This window comes from Syzygium oleosum, unplaced genomic scaffold (genome assembly GCF_021117445.2).
Source record: "Syzygium oleosum isolate NSW1041296 unplaced genomic scaffold, Sole_v2.1 Sole_v2.09, whole genome shotgun sequence".
Taxonomy (NCBI): domain Eukaryota; kingdom Viridiplantae; phylum Streptophyta; class Magnoliopsida; order Myrtales; family Myrtaceae; genus Syzygium; species Syzygium oleosum.
The window spans coordinates 6,145,368-6,161,361 of record NW_026607493.1 but is presented as its reverse complement, the minus strand read 5'-3'; the positions used below and the strand labels follow the sequence as shown (position 1 = coordinate 6,161,361).

Below are 15,994 nucleotides of genomic sequence, written 5' to 3'. Positions count from 1 at the left end.
AGATTCACTTTAAGCCGGCTCATTCAGTAACAATCCATTCAAAAACCTTCTTTTGTTGAGTTAGTCAAAAATAGGATTGTTCAACTTAGAATCAAAGCATTTATTGCCAACCGCACTTGACAAGTGTAATGATGAGGGAGAAATAGACTCGGGAATTAGTTATTTTGACGATGAATTTTGTCTGTTAAGATTTTTCCTTTTTACATATAGCACTACGAATTTTGAAAACAACACACATACTTTAAAATAATCTTGAATCATATTATTCGACCCAAAAGTGAGTAATCGATAAATTTATAGAGAGAGACTTCCAACTCGAAGAGAAACCGATACAATAAGCTAGACAAATCATCACGGATTGTTCAGAAGGCCAAAATCAAAACTCAACATCCAAAAATGTGATTAAAGTTTCTAAACTGACATCATGGGCAAAAGCCATAATCCAAACTTAAGACCGAGGCTTCTCCTTCTTTTCCTTGAATAGGGCCAGGAGGGACACTCCAGAAACCTTCACGACCTTGAACCTGACACCAGGAATATCTCCCACGGCATGACCCTTTCGGCCAAAACCGGCAATCAAAACTTCATCCTGGTTTCGGAATTATGCTCAGTCAGCAAACCAGAAAGCAACAAGAGGAGGAGAAAAATGGTTGAATACTTGACAATACACTATGGAAGATCTTACATTTTCCTCTATGTAGTTAAGGCAACCATCATTGGGCACGAAAGCAGCTATCTTCTTCCCGTTTTTGATGAGCTGAACTCTAGCACATTTTCTAATGGCAGAGTTAGGCTGCTTAGCCTCAATACCTCTGCACATTAAGTAGTTATTATTTAGCACATTCTAGACAATATGCTTGATAAAGAATCGGTAGCTTTTATTTCTGTGTACTTGAGAGAGATTGAGAGAGAGAGAGAGAGAGAGAGAGAGAGAATCTTACATCTTCTCAAGGACAATGCCCTTGGCATGAGAAGACCCAGCAAATGGCTTCTTCCACTCATTGCCGAGATGGGATTTCTTGTATGACTTGTCAGCCCATCTCTGCCTCCTTCGGTGAGACTTCAATTTGCGACCAGCTCCCATACCACGTGTCTTCCTGCAACGAAATGTCCGCTTAGCATCTCATAACCACACATTACATCTCCCATAACGCATTAGAATGCTACCACAGGTCACCTAGATTTCATGATGTCACCAATCTCTGATGAAAAATAGCGGAAGGAAGCTTATCACTATTGCCAGAAGACATTCACTAGCTATCTCCTCATAATTCAACTGATCCTCAAAAGTATTGCAGCGCACATTTTTAGGATAGAGATCGCAACTACTAATACATAATTGAAGACGACACATCTCACGACACTATATTGACCATATTTTATTCTAATTACTTTCATCATCTACTCCATCCTTTCTCAATGAGCATTCATCCCAAACGGAAAAGCCATTAAAAAACGCTACTTATAGCGTTCCAACTTAAAATTTGCTTAGCATTGCTATTGGAGTGTGTAAAAGAATGTGCAGACAATGTAAATGTGGCATAGCGTCCCAAAGCGGTAGAGGTAATCTCATTGGCTTTACGAACCCGATATCTCTCACAGCAGGTCTAAAGCTAAACACATCGTCACTAGAGTTTCGGAAGATAAAGCTCTGGAAACCGCAACAGGACAGGACAGGACAGCAGAAGTAAAGATACACCCGAAAAACGAGTTCGGGTCAGTATACAAACAAGGAAGACCTCTCTTCTAACGTATTTAAGAGGATTATGAGAGGCGACAAATGCTGAAGAACCCAAAAAAGAGACCCAACTTTTGGAAATTACGGAGAAAAACTGCACTAATATCGTAATCTGCCCAGATTAAGTTGCTTTTACTTCGCTCAAAGAGAGAAAAGAAACGAAAAGAAAAGCAGCAGCAGCAGCAGCATAGACTTCATCGTCTGGTACTCGAGCAACCTCAAATCTTTCTGCTACACTAAAGACAGGCTCAAACATATCTACGCTTCCAATCCCAAACAAAATGAGAATCCAAAACCACAAGAACCGGAGTCGCACGTTCGACAGATCAAAAGAAAAACAAGAACAATCAGTACCCCATGGTGGCTGAGTTAGCTGAGCAGGCGTGGTTCGGCTCCTGGAGGAAATTTGGAGAGAGAGGTTGAAGAAGACCAGAGCGCGGCAGCTGCTGCAAGAAGAAACCCTAGCTCCCAGGCGCTCGTCGATGGCGGTATATATACACTCGTGTCTGGTCGGGTTTGTTTGGGCCTTTTTTCTGATTGGGCTTTGGGCCCAAAGGCCCGGTCCCGTTTAAGCCCATCGAAAATGGTTATTTTTTAATTTGTCCGGTGGTTTAGGGGAAGTGGTTTTCTCTTTGTTAGTAGGGAAAGTTGTATTTCTCCTATCTAAATTTGTTGCTTTCAGTTCAAGAAAAACGTCTTTCATAAATCGATTAGTTTTTCGTCATCCAAACACCTAAAACGTCGGAAAAAAATTCCCATAAACAGTTTTCCTTGGGCTCCGTTAGTGTCGCGCTGATCTAGAAAATATTTTCTTCAAGATGATAACTTACAAAAATTGAATAAACAAGAATGTTCTCATCGTTCATGATTCATTGACTAATTATTTCAAGCGATACAAACATGTTATCCATGACATTCCTTTTTTTTTTTTGAAACAAACGAAGCAGATACTGACCTCATGGGGTTGCTTAACCAATAAAGACCGAGTTGTGCATATGAATTAATTATGCGCAATACAGTTGCAATCCCCCATGCTACCAGGACCAGATCAGTCCTCGTTTAGGCTACTTACCTCGAGCTTTGATTCACATCTTAAATGATTTATCATATTGGTATAGTATCACGAAGAATCTCAAATCGATATAATTGATAAGATGGGGTCATACCCCTTGTCATCGTTAAGAGAAAGCATATTATATGACTGTTACATTACCTGCATAATGTGCATCTTATCCTAATTATTAGTGCCGCATGTAATATGTATATACTTCAAATGGATTTTTACACCATGTGGCACTACCATGTGGTAAAACATTACTTATCAATGATCTCCCTATAGCAAGACAGTCCATCTGAATTGATTTTTAAGATTTACTTAATCAAAACTTTACAAGGTACGCAATTTGATTTTTAAAAACTCTAAACATTTGAAATTTTAATAAAATGTCATAGTTTTTGCAAAATTTTATAAATTTAAATAATATCTTAAAATTAGACGTACTTTAGCTCAAACCTCAGCGAAAAACTCAGGGCCCTATGCAGTGAGCAATAGGTAACAAATTACTAAGAATAAAAGGGACCATATTCATGTTCCATTAATCCTCGTTTGCATCTTATTCTTGTTTTGTGTTTCATATCCCTCTCTGCTGCTAATCAGTCGTTTCCGCCTTTGTCGACATGCTTGTGTCACGGCCCAAAGAATTGGATCGTTCACAAGGGTTTTGAATGATGGACCGTGACCGCTTCACGGACGAGAAGGTAGATCTCGAGTATTCTAAGTCTTAAGGTTTTCTTGATGTATTCTAGCTGGGGGCGGGCATTATTATAGTTGTACCTCATTCTTGTAATTCTATTGGCCGATAGGGAGGTGGCCATTGATTGGGAAATAGGGAGGTGCGATCTCCACCGTTAGATCGATGAGAGATCTACGGATACGGTCCGTCCTGTACTTATATAAAAAAAGGGTCTCCCCTCATTTATCATCTCGTTCTCAAGAGAAATACAATCGAGAGTTTCTCATTAGATCATTGACTCAGCCCAAAATTGAATGGGGCTAGCCTTCAGTTATCAAACACACACTTGCTTGGTTTAGCAAAACACAACCTCGAGCAACCTCAGATTAAAATATATCTAAGCTAATGAGAATCCAAATCATAAGAACCGAGTCACACGTTCGACAAATCACAAAAAACAAGAACAATCTCGAAGATAAGAAGGTAGAAATCGCAGTGCAGTACCCATGGTGGCTGTGTAGGCGTTGCGCGGCCTTCGGCGGAAGTTGGAGAGGTTGAAGACGGAGTGGCAGCAGCGACAAGAAACCTGTCAGAGGCTCATTGAGGACTGCGTATATACGTGTGTGGGGTCTTGTTTGTTTGGGCCTGCTATCTGATTGGGCCTTGAATGTTTTGGGCTTTGTGTGGTTCGGGTTTGGGCTCTTCGTGAAGCCCATGCGCCGCCCCCAATACTAGTCGCATGAGAGGGGAGCCTCCACTTACCAACCAAGGGCGAACCAGCAGACCGTTCCTTGTTTAGGCTACTCGCTCCGGCTTTGGTTCGCATCTTAATTGATATACGAGATTAGCACGATATTATAAGCAATCTCGCATTGGATAAATAGAATCGTAATTGATAAAGTAGGGTCATAAATTTGGTCACCATAAGAAAGAACGCATTTTATGTGCCGAATCTGCCGATCGCATTACGCAGAGTAACCGATCCGTCGTTTGATCATCTGCATCAATAATTTATCTTGGATATTTCTTGTTTTCCTATCACGAGCGAGCCTCATTTCGTCCACGTAATTTCGAGCAAATTTTGGGGTTTTTTTCAATTTGGCTTTGCAAAAGTGAAAGTGACGATGAATTTTCTTTTGCTTCTTTCGCCTTTTGGATTGCTTTTAAGTTTTGTCGACTGGATAAAGCCACGATAGGATATGTTTTATCCTATCCCGTGCTTTGGTGTGGTCCAGGATAGGATAAGGCTGATATAGACGGATATACCTGATAAAAATCCGAGGGTGGGAGTGAGATAGACCCGGATAGGATTTCTAATGCTATTTTTCCGAACCCTACTCTCCACTTGCCGTCATCTTCATCCCCACACCTTGTGCGCTTTCACCAAAAAAATTTCTGGCTTTTTTCCTTCACCGACTCCTCCGGACCCGTGAATAGCAAAAAAAAAAAAAATTTATTCTATCCGACTTTAAATCCGTAGTCCACCAAACAATGGATAGGATATGAAGAAATCCTAGATTTCTTATCCTATCCTATCCAGTCCTGTCCTGTTTAGAAATCCGGACAACCAAACGCAGCCTAAGGGATTGAGCCGACATGGCATGGCGATTTATACACATGGATTCTGCCGCTTAATAAACCATCAAAACTAACGCACCTCGTCAAAATTTATTCGTGGAACGGTGAAAGGACGGTCCATGATGCGTTTTTTTAAAAATGAAGATACTCGTAAATAAAAAAATAACGAGAAGATGATTTTAAATTCCGAATACTAGAGAGATTACTAAGAGGATTTCACTTTTACCGATCAATCATTTTAAATTATATTCATCCCGATCAATTTATATTTGAAGAATTTACATTTGAAGTTCTGACACTTCCCTTATGATTCGCTAGTGGCTGTCCTGCGATGTGCGAACTAATGATCAACAAATTAGCTTGTGCTTCTTTAAAGGAAAGACCTCGTTAAATTGGGATTGAACAACGTGATAACTTTACCGCTCCGACACCGACGAGCTGCCCATCAAGAACCGCCTCAAGCCCGACCCTGTCATCCTCCAGACCCTCACTGTCAATTTGCATTGCCGGGGTTCGACCATTCGCTTGTCTCTTGAAACCGATGGCTGTACTTGTCCCGTGCACTCAAAGCATCAAAAGTGAACTAGAAAATAAGGATATATTTATTTCACGAAAATATTCACGAAGGTCTTTCCATTTAATGGATCAAGATAAATGTATTTGTTAGGATATGAGCACGACCTTAAAAGGCTTGAGGAGTACAGGAGAAACAGGGTGATGAACTCTCCGGTATGATAGATGGATCTCCTGTAAACTCTCTCCGTATAACAATCCTCTCCCTAAACGAAAAATCAACAAGGAGAGGGACAGAGGTGTAGAAGTAGACCAGCCACCAAGTCATTAAACAAGGCATTGTAGCCTCTATATAGGTAAACTTGACCAAATCACCAAAGATCCAAAGGTGCCCCGGATAAAGATAATTGTATTTGTTACCGAACTTTTGTAAATCAAAAATTGATTAGAGTGATTATAGGTGTTGGAGGATAATATACTTCAGCTAGCTGCTGACTGTATCCTTATACCAAAAGAAAGCAATAGAGAAGGATTTACAAAAAGGAACGACTTCAAACCTCTAGGCATTACAGAAATCATGCCTAAGGAGGAGCTATAGATCATTGCGTGTGCATTCAAACCGACCGAAATTCAATCGCTAAGCGCCGGCTCCTGGAGACTCCTCAGTTTGTCTCCTCAGCTCCTCATCCGCATTTCTCAGGAACTGGTCCCAACCGCTCCCAGGACTTGTATCCAAGTAGTCATACGGCACAGCTGTTTTCAATCCAGGTCGGACTGCGCACCGACTCTCCACAATTCTAAAATCCACGCCTTCATCGTCCCCTTCGCTCAGTTCGTCCCATGAAAAGAGGAGCGGCAGCGTGAATGCCCCCCAAGGGTTGAAATCCAGTACCTTAACCCTCCCATCCTTTGTGACATAAACATCAAACGTGTAATTATCCGATTCAAAGTTCGGACATATTTCGCTTTGAAAGACATCCTCGATCAAAACCTTAAGGTGGTCCTTCTTCTCGAGGAGGACCGGGTAAAATGTGGTAACCTCACGTTGGCAGATCCCCACCAGGAGCTTGTTCCTTACGAAACAACGGAATTCCATCTCCGGTCGAAGCGCTGGCTGCCACTTCCGTAGAGCAAGGAAAAAGCTCTGCGGCGTCGACGAGGTCTTGTCACTGCAAGAATCATACACATGACAGAGATCGTGGGTCGACGAATCGGATGCGCGTAGCAAGAGGGCAATATCACTGAGAGACGTGCACCGAAGGTTCCCGCTGCCACTAATCCAAGCAGCATCTTTTGGCGAGCTCCAGTTTAGTTTAGGGAAAACAGCACCCCCGAGCGATTCGATTGACTCTTTGACCTCCAACTCGAGTTCTGGAAAAGAAGGAGGTGGGAATTCCTCAGATTCGTCTCCAGATCCTTCTGGAACCGCAAGATCATCTTCATCCACAGGATTACGAACCCTGTTGGGAAAGGCATCTTCGCCTGTGACAGAATTGGGTAGAACAAATGGTCCGGAGTCACCACGAAGGTACTGGACAAAGGACTCCGGAAGCCGATGAATAAGCGTTTTGATGGACATTGACTTGAATTTAGGATACCACTCTTGGATCTGGCATCGATCCACTTCTTCTTGCCTCATTTCTTTGTAACTTTCAAAAAGGCTCGTTCCAAATGCTAGAGAAAAAGCAACAAGTGCTAGGGCAATTTACTGAAATCTGAAGCAGATGCCTGCAGAGAGCCTGGAGAATACACGAGCACATTGATTACGACCAGCAAGCACAAATTAGGTATGAAATACAAAAAAAAAAAAGCAGATTGATCGCAGAAAGAAAGACATTGTTAAGTGTCTGTCAAACATCTCCTACACCAAAAAGAGACATCTAAAGAAACAAAGTCTTGATATTTTTTAGCTCAAAGAACCTTTATACCTCAATAACGCAACACTAGCTTCACGCAGGTGAGAACAAAATAATTAGATAGTCAAGATTCATGAAATTAGAGACACCACAGGAATCTAAGACAGACCCATAAATATTCTATCAGAATTAGATCATTAATCCGGCATCAGCTGTTCTTGAGCTACTTCTATAGATAATAGACACTCTTATACAGAATTACACATTGCAAGACAGAGCCAGAAGCAAGCTTGGGCAGTAAGAAAGGAGGGACCAACACAAAATGTATTAGATGTTGTCACATTTGACTGGAGATTTGCATATGTATTAGCTGGTCGGGAGAGCACTGCACATGATTCGCGTATTCTATCTTATGCACGTTCAAAGCCGAACGGATGAACATTCCTAGAGGTAAGAAAATTGAATTCTATGTGATGTTTGAATTGAGTTTAGTACGTTAGCAATAAACGGAAATATTATCTTGCCGGTGCTGCTTATGGAATCCAAAGTGGGATCATCTGTCCCTATCGTGGAGTTCAGTGATCGATCTAAAGTGAAGTATTCAATCTGCGCCACAACTAGGAGAACAGAACTAGAGATACACCCAAAAAGAAAGATCGCATTGGTATACAATCGATCGAGATCTTTTTATCAGCCAAACACATCTAATAACAAACTTTAGAGGATTAACAGAGTCTACAAATGCTGAAGAACCAACCTCAAGCAACCTCAGATCTTCTAATATTCTAAAGACAAGACGAACACGTATCCAGCCTTTAATCTAAACCGAGGAAGCAAACCACAGGAACCGAACCGCACGCACGTTCGACAGTGAAAAAAAAACAGGAACAATCCCAAAGACAATAAGGTAAGAGTCGCAGCATGTTTACCCCATGGAGGGTGACCGAGCAGGCGCCGCGCGGTTCTGGAGGAAGCTCGAGAGGTTGAAGACGGTGCTGGCAGCGGCAAGAACAAACCCTAGCCCTGGTTCAGATGTAATGGGCCTAATGGGCCTGTTTAGGCCTGCTTTCTGATTGGGCCTTGAATATTTTGAGCCCAAAGGCCCGGTATTATAAGCGGTTCAGCTGACTGCGGAGCTCCGCCGCTAATAGCGAGCTCCCGCTCATTTTCCCGCCACTCCTCCTCCTCCGTCACTCCCAAAATGGCCGAGAAGAGGAAACGCCGCCGCGCCGACGCCGACGCCGACGCCGACGACGACGACGACGAGCTCCCCTTCAAGAACTGCCTCAAGCCCGACCCCGTCATCCTCCAGATCCTCCGGTCCCTCACCGCCTCCTCCGCCGCCGCGGCCTCCTCCTCCTCCTCCTCCGCCGGGGCCAAAACCCTAACCCTCGCCGACCTCGCCCTCTCCTCCACCTGCCGCGAGGTCGCCGACCTCTCCCTCTCCTCCGTGCAGTCCTCGATCGAGTCACTCATCCTCCGCATCGCCCGCTCCATCCTCGGCGGCGACGGCTTCGCCTTCGACGTCCCCTCCCGATCCTCGGCGAACCAGCTCTACGTCCCCGAGCTCGATCGCATCGTGCTCAAGGACAAGAACACCCTCCGCCCCTTCGCCAACGTCTCCAGCGTCCGCAAGTCCACCATCACCGCCCGCATCCTCCAGCTCATCCACCAGCTCTGCGCCAAGAGCATCCACGTCACCAAGCGGGACCTCTTCTACACCGACGTCAAGCTCTTCCAGGACCAATCGCAATCCGATTCAGTCCTCGACGACGTGTCCTGTATGCTGGGGTGCACTCGGTCAAGCCTCAATGTGATTGCTGCCGAGAAGGGAGTCGTTGTGGGCCGGCTTATTTTCAGCGACAACGGTGACATGATCGATTGCACGAAGATGGGGATGGGAGGGAAGGCAATACCCCCGAACATCGATCGGGTCGGCGATATGCAGAGCGATGCGTTGTTCATACTCTTGGTGGAGAAGGACGCTGCCTACATTCGATTGGCAGAGGATCGGTTCTACAACAGGTTTCCGTGCATCATCGTCACGGCTAAGGGCCAACCAGACGTCGCCACCAGGCTGTTCTTGAGGAAGATGAAGATGGAACTCAAGCTGCCGGTGCTCGCGCTCGTGGACAGCGACCCTTATGGATTGAAGATTTTGTCGGTTTATGGGTGCGGGTCAAAGAACATGTCGTACGACAGTGCCAACTTGACGACCCCTGACATCAAGTGGTTAGGGATAAGGCCAAGCGACCTGGATAAGTATAAGATACCGGAGCAGTGTCGGTTGCCCATGACGGAGCAGGATATAAAGACGGGGAAGGACTTGTTGGAGGAGGATTTCGTGAAGAAGAACCCGGGGTGGGTCGAGGAGCTGACCTTGATGGTGAAGACGAAGCAGAAGGCAGAGATTCAGGCTCTGAGCACTTTCGGGTTTCAGTATCTGTCCGAGGTGTATTTGCCCCTCAAGCTTCAGCAGCAGGACTGGCTCTGAGGAGAAGGATTCTCATTTGCTCTGGTAATTATAGTGTTTGCTTCTTCAGGGACAAAGTATTGTCTTGTTGAGAGGCATATCCTTCTGTATGTCTTTGAGATAAATCAACTTGATTTCGTTTAGTTTGACTCGAATGGGAAGAGAAAATCGATTGGCAGCTAGGCAACTTCTTTTGAGTCTCTTTAAATGTGTTGTTGAACTCTCTCTTTTGGTAAGACCAGAAAAACCACAACCTTTTTGTAATGTGTTCAATTGTGAGTATGAGCAATGCCCCCCGTGCGCTTATGCAGCAGGGTCAAGTGAATGAGGTTTTGAGAGTTCATTTTTCGCAAAGACAATTGCTGATAAACTATAATGTTATGTCTGATGCTTACAGCAAAAGAATAGCTGAGCAAATGGAAAAAAGTTGAAAAGAAGGGCCATCTTTCTTATTGCATATTTTGGGAGCTACACTGTTATTGATCTTACTTCCTGATCACTCACTAAATGCACCGGACAAATGTAGTCGACACAAATATGATGCACCAAAAATTCACAACACCACAAAGAAATACATCTTACTTGCTAGTGGCTACTGCTCGTCGACGCAACCAGTCATGCAATGACTTTCTAGTCAACTTTAGTCTTTGGAGAACAACTGGTCTCCTAGTGGAGGTTTCTGACTCCCTGGAAGGAGTCCTGCCCGACCTGGGTTCTATCAACAGAACATCAATCCCCAACTCGTTCTTTAGTAATTTGACAATTGCATCTTTGACCTCGGATCTTTGATCGGTTGGCTTTGCATTTATCTCACTGACTCCTAAGATGATCAAAACGTCATCATTGACTTCATTCCCTGTAACCATGATTTCAAAGTTGAAGAAGGGTCAGGTAATTAACTGCTAATGGTATTGATACCTGGTATTGGTTCAGCTGAAATACCCGATCTCATTAAACTAAGGTACTTTCTAAAGAAGTATTAAGGAAGTAGTTGGCTCATACCCAGACTGTAGTTTTCCTTGATCATTCGCAGAACAGCTAAAACGACTATCCGGGCTTCAACCTGTCAAAAATTATTACACTTTTTGGTGAGGAGAATACAGAGGCCACTTCTCTTTGTTGACTGAATAATCAGTCCAAGCAAAGAAAAGTAACTGAATCATTAGAAGCTACTTCAAGGTGTACCAGAGTTGAAAGTAGCACTGATTGATTGATTCTCATATGCTTCAAACCAATAATACTACTATTAGCCAATGCTTGAATTTGTCAAAGGAAAAAAAGAATATTGCTATGAGTGTTCTGGTATCCTTGGCAGTTTTAGTTTGTACCTTTGAAAGTCCCTGGAGATCCATTGCTAAGCATTCAGCGATGCTCCTCTGTAGGTATACTGCAACCTTTTCAAGAAGAAAACTGTTCGGTTTACTTAAGTCTGTTCCTTCAATAAAACTGACTTCTCCTTGGTTCATATCATTGTCTTGGATCACTCCTTCACACCACTCCTCGATTAGTGCCTTAAGATAGTGATCGTTGGGCTTGTACCTACGGTATGCATGTTGAATCAGAAGAAATATTGAGCTTCATGTCACTGGGAAAAACAGAAGAACATACCCTGCTTTTCTCATGTCCTGATATATTGCCAGGCATTGCTGCACTTCATGCAAGGAACCATATCTACTGCGAGCCCTTAAAAGTGTGTTGTATGTCACCTGAAAAGCTCACAGCAATTTACCTAACAAGACAAAAATAATAGGAACTAGCTCTACAACTATATGTGAGCCTGAGCTGCACTATCAATTGAACAACATGCTTATTGTAATATGTAGCTCCAAAACATTACAGTCAAGATGGGAGTTGTGCCACATTTAGAAGGTTGCTTTGAAACTGTTTTTTTATTTTTTTTGCCAATGATTGATTCAATGGCCTCATTTCCATTGACACATCTGGAGAAAATGATATGAGCATTGTGATATCGATTTTCATTTCAATTGTTAATCTTGCAGCATTATAGGACAGCTAGTCTTGAAGAATCTTGTCTCTTCTTAGACCTGCTCAATCAGATCAGTTTTCAGAATCATCTGAAACTGTTTAATTTCAGCAGCAGGACAGTGGATTGTCATACTAGAGAGAAGACACGTGTCATCTTCTACCAGTTCAAAGCCACTTACCAGATTTGGCTCAACTCGATACCTTTTCATCTCTTCATATAAAGAGAATGCCCGCTTTAGCTGTCTACCATCCACGCAAACCTGTGGAATGTGATGAATCAAAGTCTGGAAGTGCAAAATCAAATATAGCATTTCCAGGTGCAAACCATTAAGGACAACAGTTTAAATACAAATGGTGAAAAGGCAGAACCTTGATAGCTGTTGTATAGGCTATAACATCAGGTTGTATTTTGGCAGCACGCATCATTTTCAAGAGCTGCATTATATGCACAAGACATTAATGTTATCACTATAAGTATGTGAATCAGATCGGTGTCGACTGAATAAACAGAAAATTTAGCACTGTAACATTTGATAAACATTATGATAAAAGATTGATTGGAACATCTGTTGCACCCAATTAGCATTGATATGCAACATATAATAAAATAGACACCCAACAAGAGGTTAATGGGCTCGTCAATGTTCAATTCTAGTCCCCACCTAGCATTTGTACCCTGCCACCAATGCCAAAGATCTTGCATCAGCACTTGGGTCTATCAGATGAAATGATTCCCTACCTGCAGTGCACCATCCACATTTCCTGAGCCTCCACATAGATCAATCAAAATTGACCAGCTTATGTGATTAGGCGTAAGTCCAGCTACCTTCATTTCCTCCATCAGAGCTTTTGCACGGCGGTAGTCAGTTCCACAGGCTTTCATCAATATATTATATGTGGTAGTTGTGGGTGAAAAGGGAAATCTCCCAACAAAGCTCGTGCGACGTGTCTTGTATGCATTTTCTGGTGTATGACTAGAATTTTCTCTCTGGCGAACCATGCTCAATAGGCTCTGTTTTCTGCTTCCAAGGTCTCTACTTGAAGTCTTTGCCAATTTCCTGTCCTTCCAGGCCTGGAAAAGACGGAAAGCCCTATCAAACTGGCATGCCTCAACACAAGCATGTAAGAGGATGTTGCAACACTGTGAATTTGGTTCACAACCAGCCAGAAGCATTTCCTCGAACAACTGAATTGCCCGCTCCACCAGACCCGCTTTTGCACAGGCACTAATCAGTGATGACCATGTGACCGTATTAGGAGTAACGCCGGCACGAAGCATGTCATCCTTAATCTGTAGAGCCATCTGCCACAGTTTTGCATCTGCAAAGACCTGAAAATTTTAATAATCCAGATATCAGATACTTAATGGAGAATCGAGCAGAACAAATTTCAATTTAATGGCTGGGAACCTTTGGTGAAGACTCATCAAAGTTAGTCACTTGAGAAGATGGACCTTAATAATCGTGCTGTATGTGAATACATCCAACTTCAACACCCTCGTTGATTCTAGGTCTCCCACTTCCTGATATATTTCTTTGGCCAAATCAACTCTTCCAGCCAGGCAGCATGCCTTCAAAAGGATATTATAGGTTGCCATGTCCGGAGTGACACCAACATTCTGCATTTGTAAATTTGGCCAGTAGGATTTTCCATTGGTATGACCAATAAGTGGACTTAATTAAAGAAAAAATAGCTCTCTAACAAATTGAGAGAGAGCAGATTTACCTGCATTGTCTTGTATATGTGCAATGTGTAGCTCAAATCATGGGCATTGACGTTCATTAAGCTGTTGAAAACATAGATATTTGGAACGATACCCTGATTAAGCAAGTCCTGCAGCAGAATGGCAAGCATGAGAAAGCTGTGATTCACGTAGCATATCAAGCCTGGATGTGTTTGGGGAATTCCAACTTAGAAGATCATACAGCGAAACCTTGAGCAAACTAGCAATTTTCCAAATCACTCTGAAAACTACACGAATCCTTAAATCAATTGCCTTGGCAATTTAGGTTGTGATCATCAGCTTTAGTAGTTATGTAACCCCGTTAACAACTATGGAAAAGGTTGCCCTGGCTGTTGTATGATAAACGACCAACTTTCCTATGGTCAACCGCATAGTTTTTCTCAACACTCATGTCACCACGAGTACAGTCGCAATTTTATGAACTTCGATCATATTACTAAAAGCTCTTCATTCCTATAATTCTAAGCTCTTAATATCCTTTCTGGATCTGGGATTAAAAAACATCCAACCATCAACGAGCAAAAACTCCTCAAGTGGCTTTTGAAAGAGCCTTCGCCTCAGTCTATATATCTTATTGATTAAAAGCTCAAAATGCAAGAAGTGTAACTGTTTACGTCATTTAAAAAGAATATAGATCATGAATAAGAAGAACCATTAACAAGAGTTTGTCATGTTAAGTTCAATTTCATAGGGTAAGGCAAGTCAGTTACCTCACAAATGTGCCTGGATTCCTCAGCATCACCACATAGACCGCAAACATCAATTATTTTGCGGTAGACAAACATATTAGGGCCGTTGGAGCTTTTCTTGCAGGCTTCATAGGCTTTCAATGCGGATACCAGATCCCCTTTCTTCCCAAATTCGTGTATGATAGTGCAGAACAATATTTGTGCATGTGGAAAGATGCATGCATATCTGCAAAATGGCAGTGGCTGAAACATCAGACCAACAACTTGAGTTATAAATTATAATAAGAGTTCCCCATCAAGAACTAACGTAAGAAAATTTCACCCATCACTTAGACAACATATTTAAGAGTTAAAGCTCGAACCTTAAAAGAGCACTGGTATGGAATAAACTATATAACATACCTAATGGCCAAATTCGGCATCCGTTGATCAATTAACGCTCTGATAACATCAGCGGGTTTCACTAACTCTCTGACTGGAAATTTGAAACCTAACAGCAAACGAAGAAACATCAGTCACTTGATACAAGAGTTCAACTTAACAGATACTTAACTACCCGAATCATAACTTGCAAAGAATTTTACAAGTGCGATTTCTCCGAGTCTACTCCGTTCAATCGATCTCTTCGCCCAACACTATCTCTCAGTCTCAATTAGTATCAGAAACTACAGCTTCCAAGAACCAATGTAACAACATCTATAATTCGCCTCAGTAGAGGCAAGTAATAATTTTACTGTCTAAAGCTAAATCACCCCAATTCCACATTTCAGAATTAACAGAAATGTGCCGTGATGACCTAATTCATCACCTGCGAGAGTCTCCATCACCTGAACCAATGACTTCACATCGCCGCAATCCATCAACCGATCACACTCCTTCCCCAGCAAGTTCATCATCGCGCCGTCGACAAACTTTGCCGGCGCAATTCCCAGCTTCTCCACCATCCGCAGCGCCTCCACGAAGCTCCACAGCCTCCCCTCCCTGAGGCCTCGAGCCAGCCCCCTCCCCACTAGCTCGACGTCCAGCTCCGCGACGAACAGCGAAGCCTCGGCGCCGGAGGCCACCACGTGATCCGCCACCGCGGCGAAGTCGTCGAGGCGGCCGTCGGCGGCGAGCCCGGAGGCGAGGTCCGCGAGGGTGCGGAGCTGGGGCTTGGGGTCGCATCGGAGGGCGGAGAGGGAGGCGGGGAGGGAGTGGACGGTGGAGATCGAGGGAGGGGGTGATCGGGAGAGGGAGGGAGGCCTGGTGGAGCGCTGGTGGTGGTGGTGGTGGTAGGGAGGAGGTGGAGATAGGGTGGTGGCGGTGGCGGTGGCGGAGGAGGTGGAGGAGCCGAGGATGACGAGCGCTCTCATTCTAAGCCAACCGTCTTCCGGTGCTGAAGAAGCGAGCGGTTTTCAGTCAGTTGGCGATGCGCGCTTTCGAAACATTTTGTACATTTTGGATCGAATTTGAAAGGCAGGTGTTCGTTTTTGCCACTGTCGGAGATTTGATTACACTCGGGGGATAAAATAGTAATTGCGTTAATAATATCTAAGGCACCTCTACGATATGGGTGTTTGGTTTCTGATCCGGTCCAATCCTAGAGAACCGGACCAGAGGGACCGGATCCTGGTTTTCGGAACTATGAACCGACCCACCAAGCCCTGGGACCGGGTCCGGTTCTCGGATGATCCAATGGATCCCA

At 43.5% G+C, this 15,994-nt stretch overlaps 4 protein-coding genes across 5 annotated transcripts in view; 1 reads left to right on the top strand and 3 right to left on the bottom strand.

The window, feature by feature from the left end:
- Positions 1-278: 278 nt before the first annotated feature.
- LOC115673745 (40S ribosomal protein S23) overlaps positions 279-15,994 on the bottom strand; it is a 77,214-nt gene continuing 61,498 nt past the window's right edge. The window contains exons 1-4 of one of the 2 annotated variants that reach the window (XM_030596003.2): positions 2,093-2,239; positions 942-1,097; positions 686-812; positions 279-589 (exon numbers count right to left, since the gene is read on the bottom strand). In XM_030596003.2, the coding sequence (XP_030451863.1) occupies positions 449-589; positions 686-812; positions 942-1,097; positions 2,093-2,097 (429 nt within the window). In that variant the 5' untranslated portion in view covers positions 2,098-2,239 and the 3' untranslated portion in view covers positions 279-448. Of the gene's footprint in view, positions 590-685; positions 813-941; positions 1,098-2,092; positions 2,240-15,994 lie in introns of those variants that run through there. The other variant, XM_030596004.2, reaches the window with a different exon arrangement.
- On the bottom strand, positions 6,026-8,332 carry LOC115673739 (uncharacterized). Its single transcript, XM_030595995.2, has 2 exons — positions 8,176-8,332; positions 6,026-7,301 (listed from the first exon to the last, which is right to left on the bottom strand). The coding sequence occupies exon 2, from the start codon at positions 7,199-7,201 to the stop codon at positions 6,200-6,202; it is 1,002 nt and encodes a 333-aa protein (XP_030451855.2). The 5' UTR covers positions 7,202-7,301; positions 8,176-8,332; the 3' UTR covers positions 6,026-6,199.
- LOC115673736 (DNA topoisomerase 6 subunit A) lies at positions 8,588-9,927 on the top strand. The gene has a single exon (XM_030595991.2). It carries the CDS (start codon positions 8,620-8,622, stop codon positions 9,910-9,912), a length of 1,293 nt encoding a protein of 430 aa, XP_030451851.2. The 5' UTR covers positions 8,588-8,619; the 3' UTR covers positions 9,913-9,927.
- Positions 10,351-15,778, bottom strand: LOC115673731 (pentatricopeptide repeat-containing protein At5g02830, chloroplastic). Its single transcript, XM_030595986.2, has 12 exons — positions 15,119-15,778; positions 14,713-14,800; positions 14,332-14,536; positions 13,603-13,710; positions 13,331-13,495; positions 12,617-13,207; positions 12,247-12,312; positions 12,057-12,137; positions 11,500-11,597; positions 11,220-11,430; positions 10,894-10,954; positions 10,351-10,747 (listed from the first exon to the last, which is right to left on the bottom strand). The coding sequence occupies exons 1-12, from the start codon at positions 15,660-15,662 to the stop codon at positions 10,470-10,472; spliced, it is 2,496 nt and encodes an 831-aa protein (XP_030451846.2). The 5' UTR covers positions 15,663-15,778; the 3' UTR covers positions 10,351-10,469.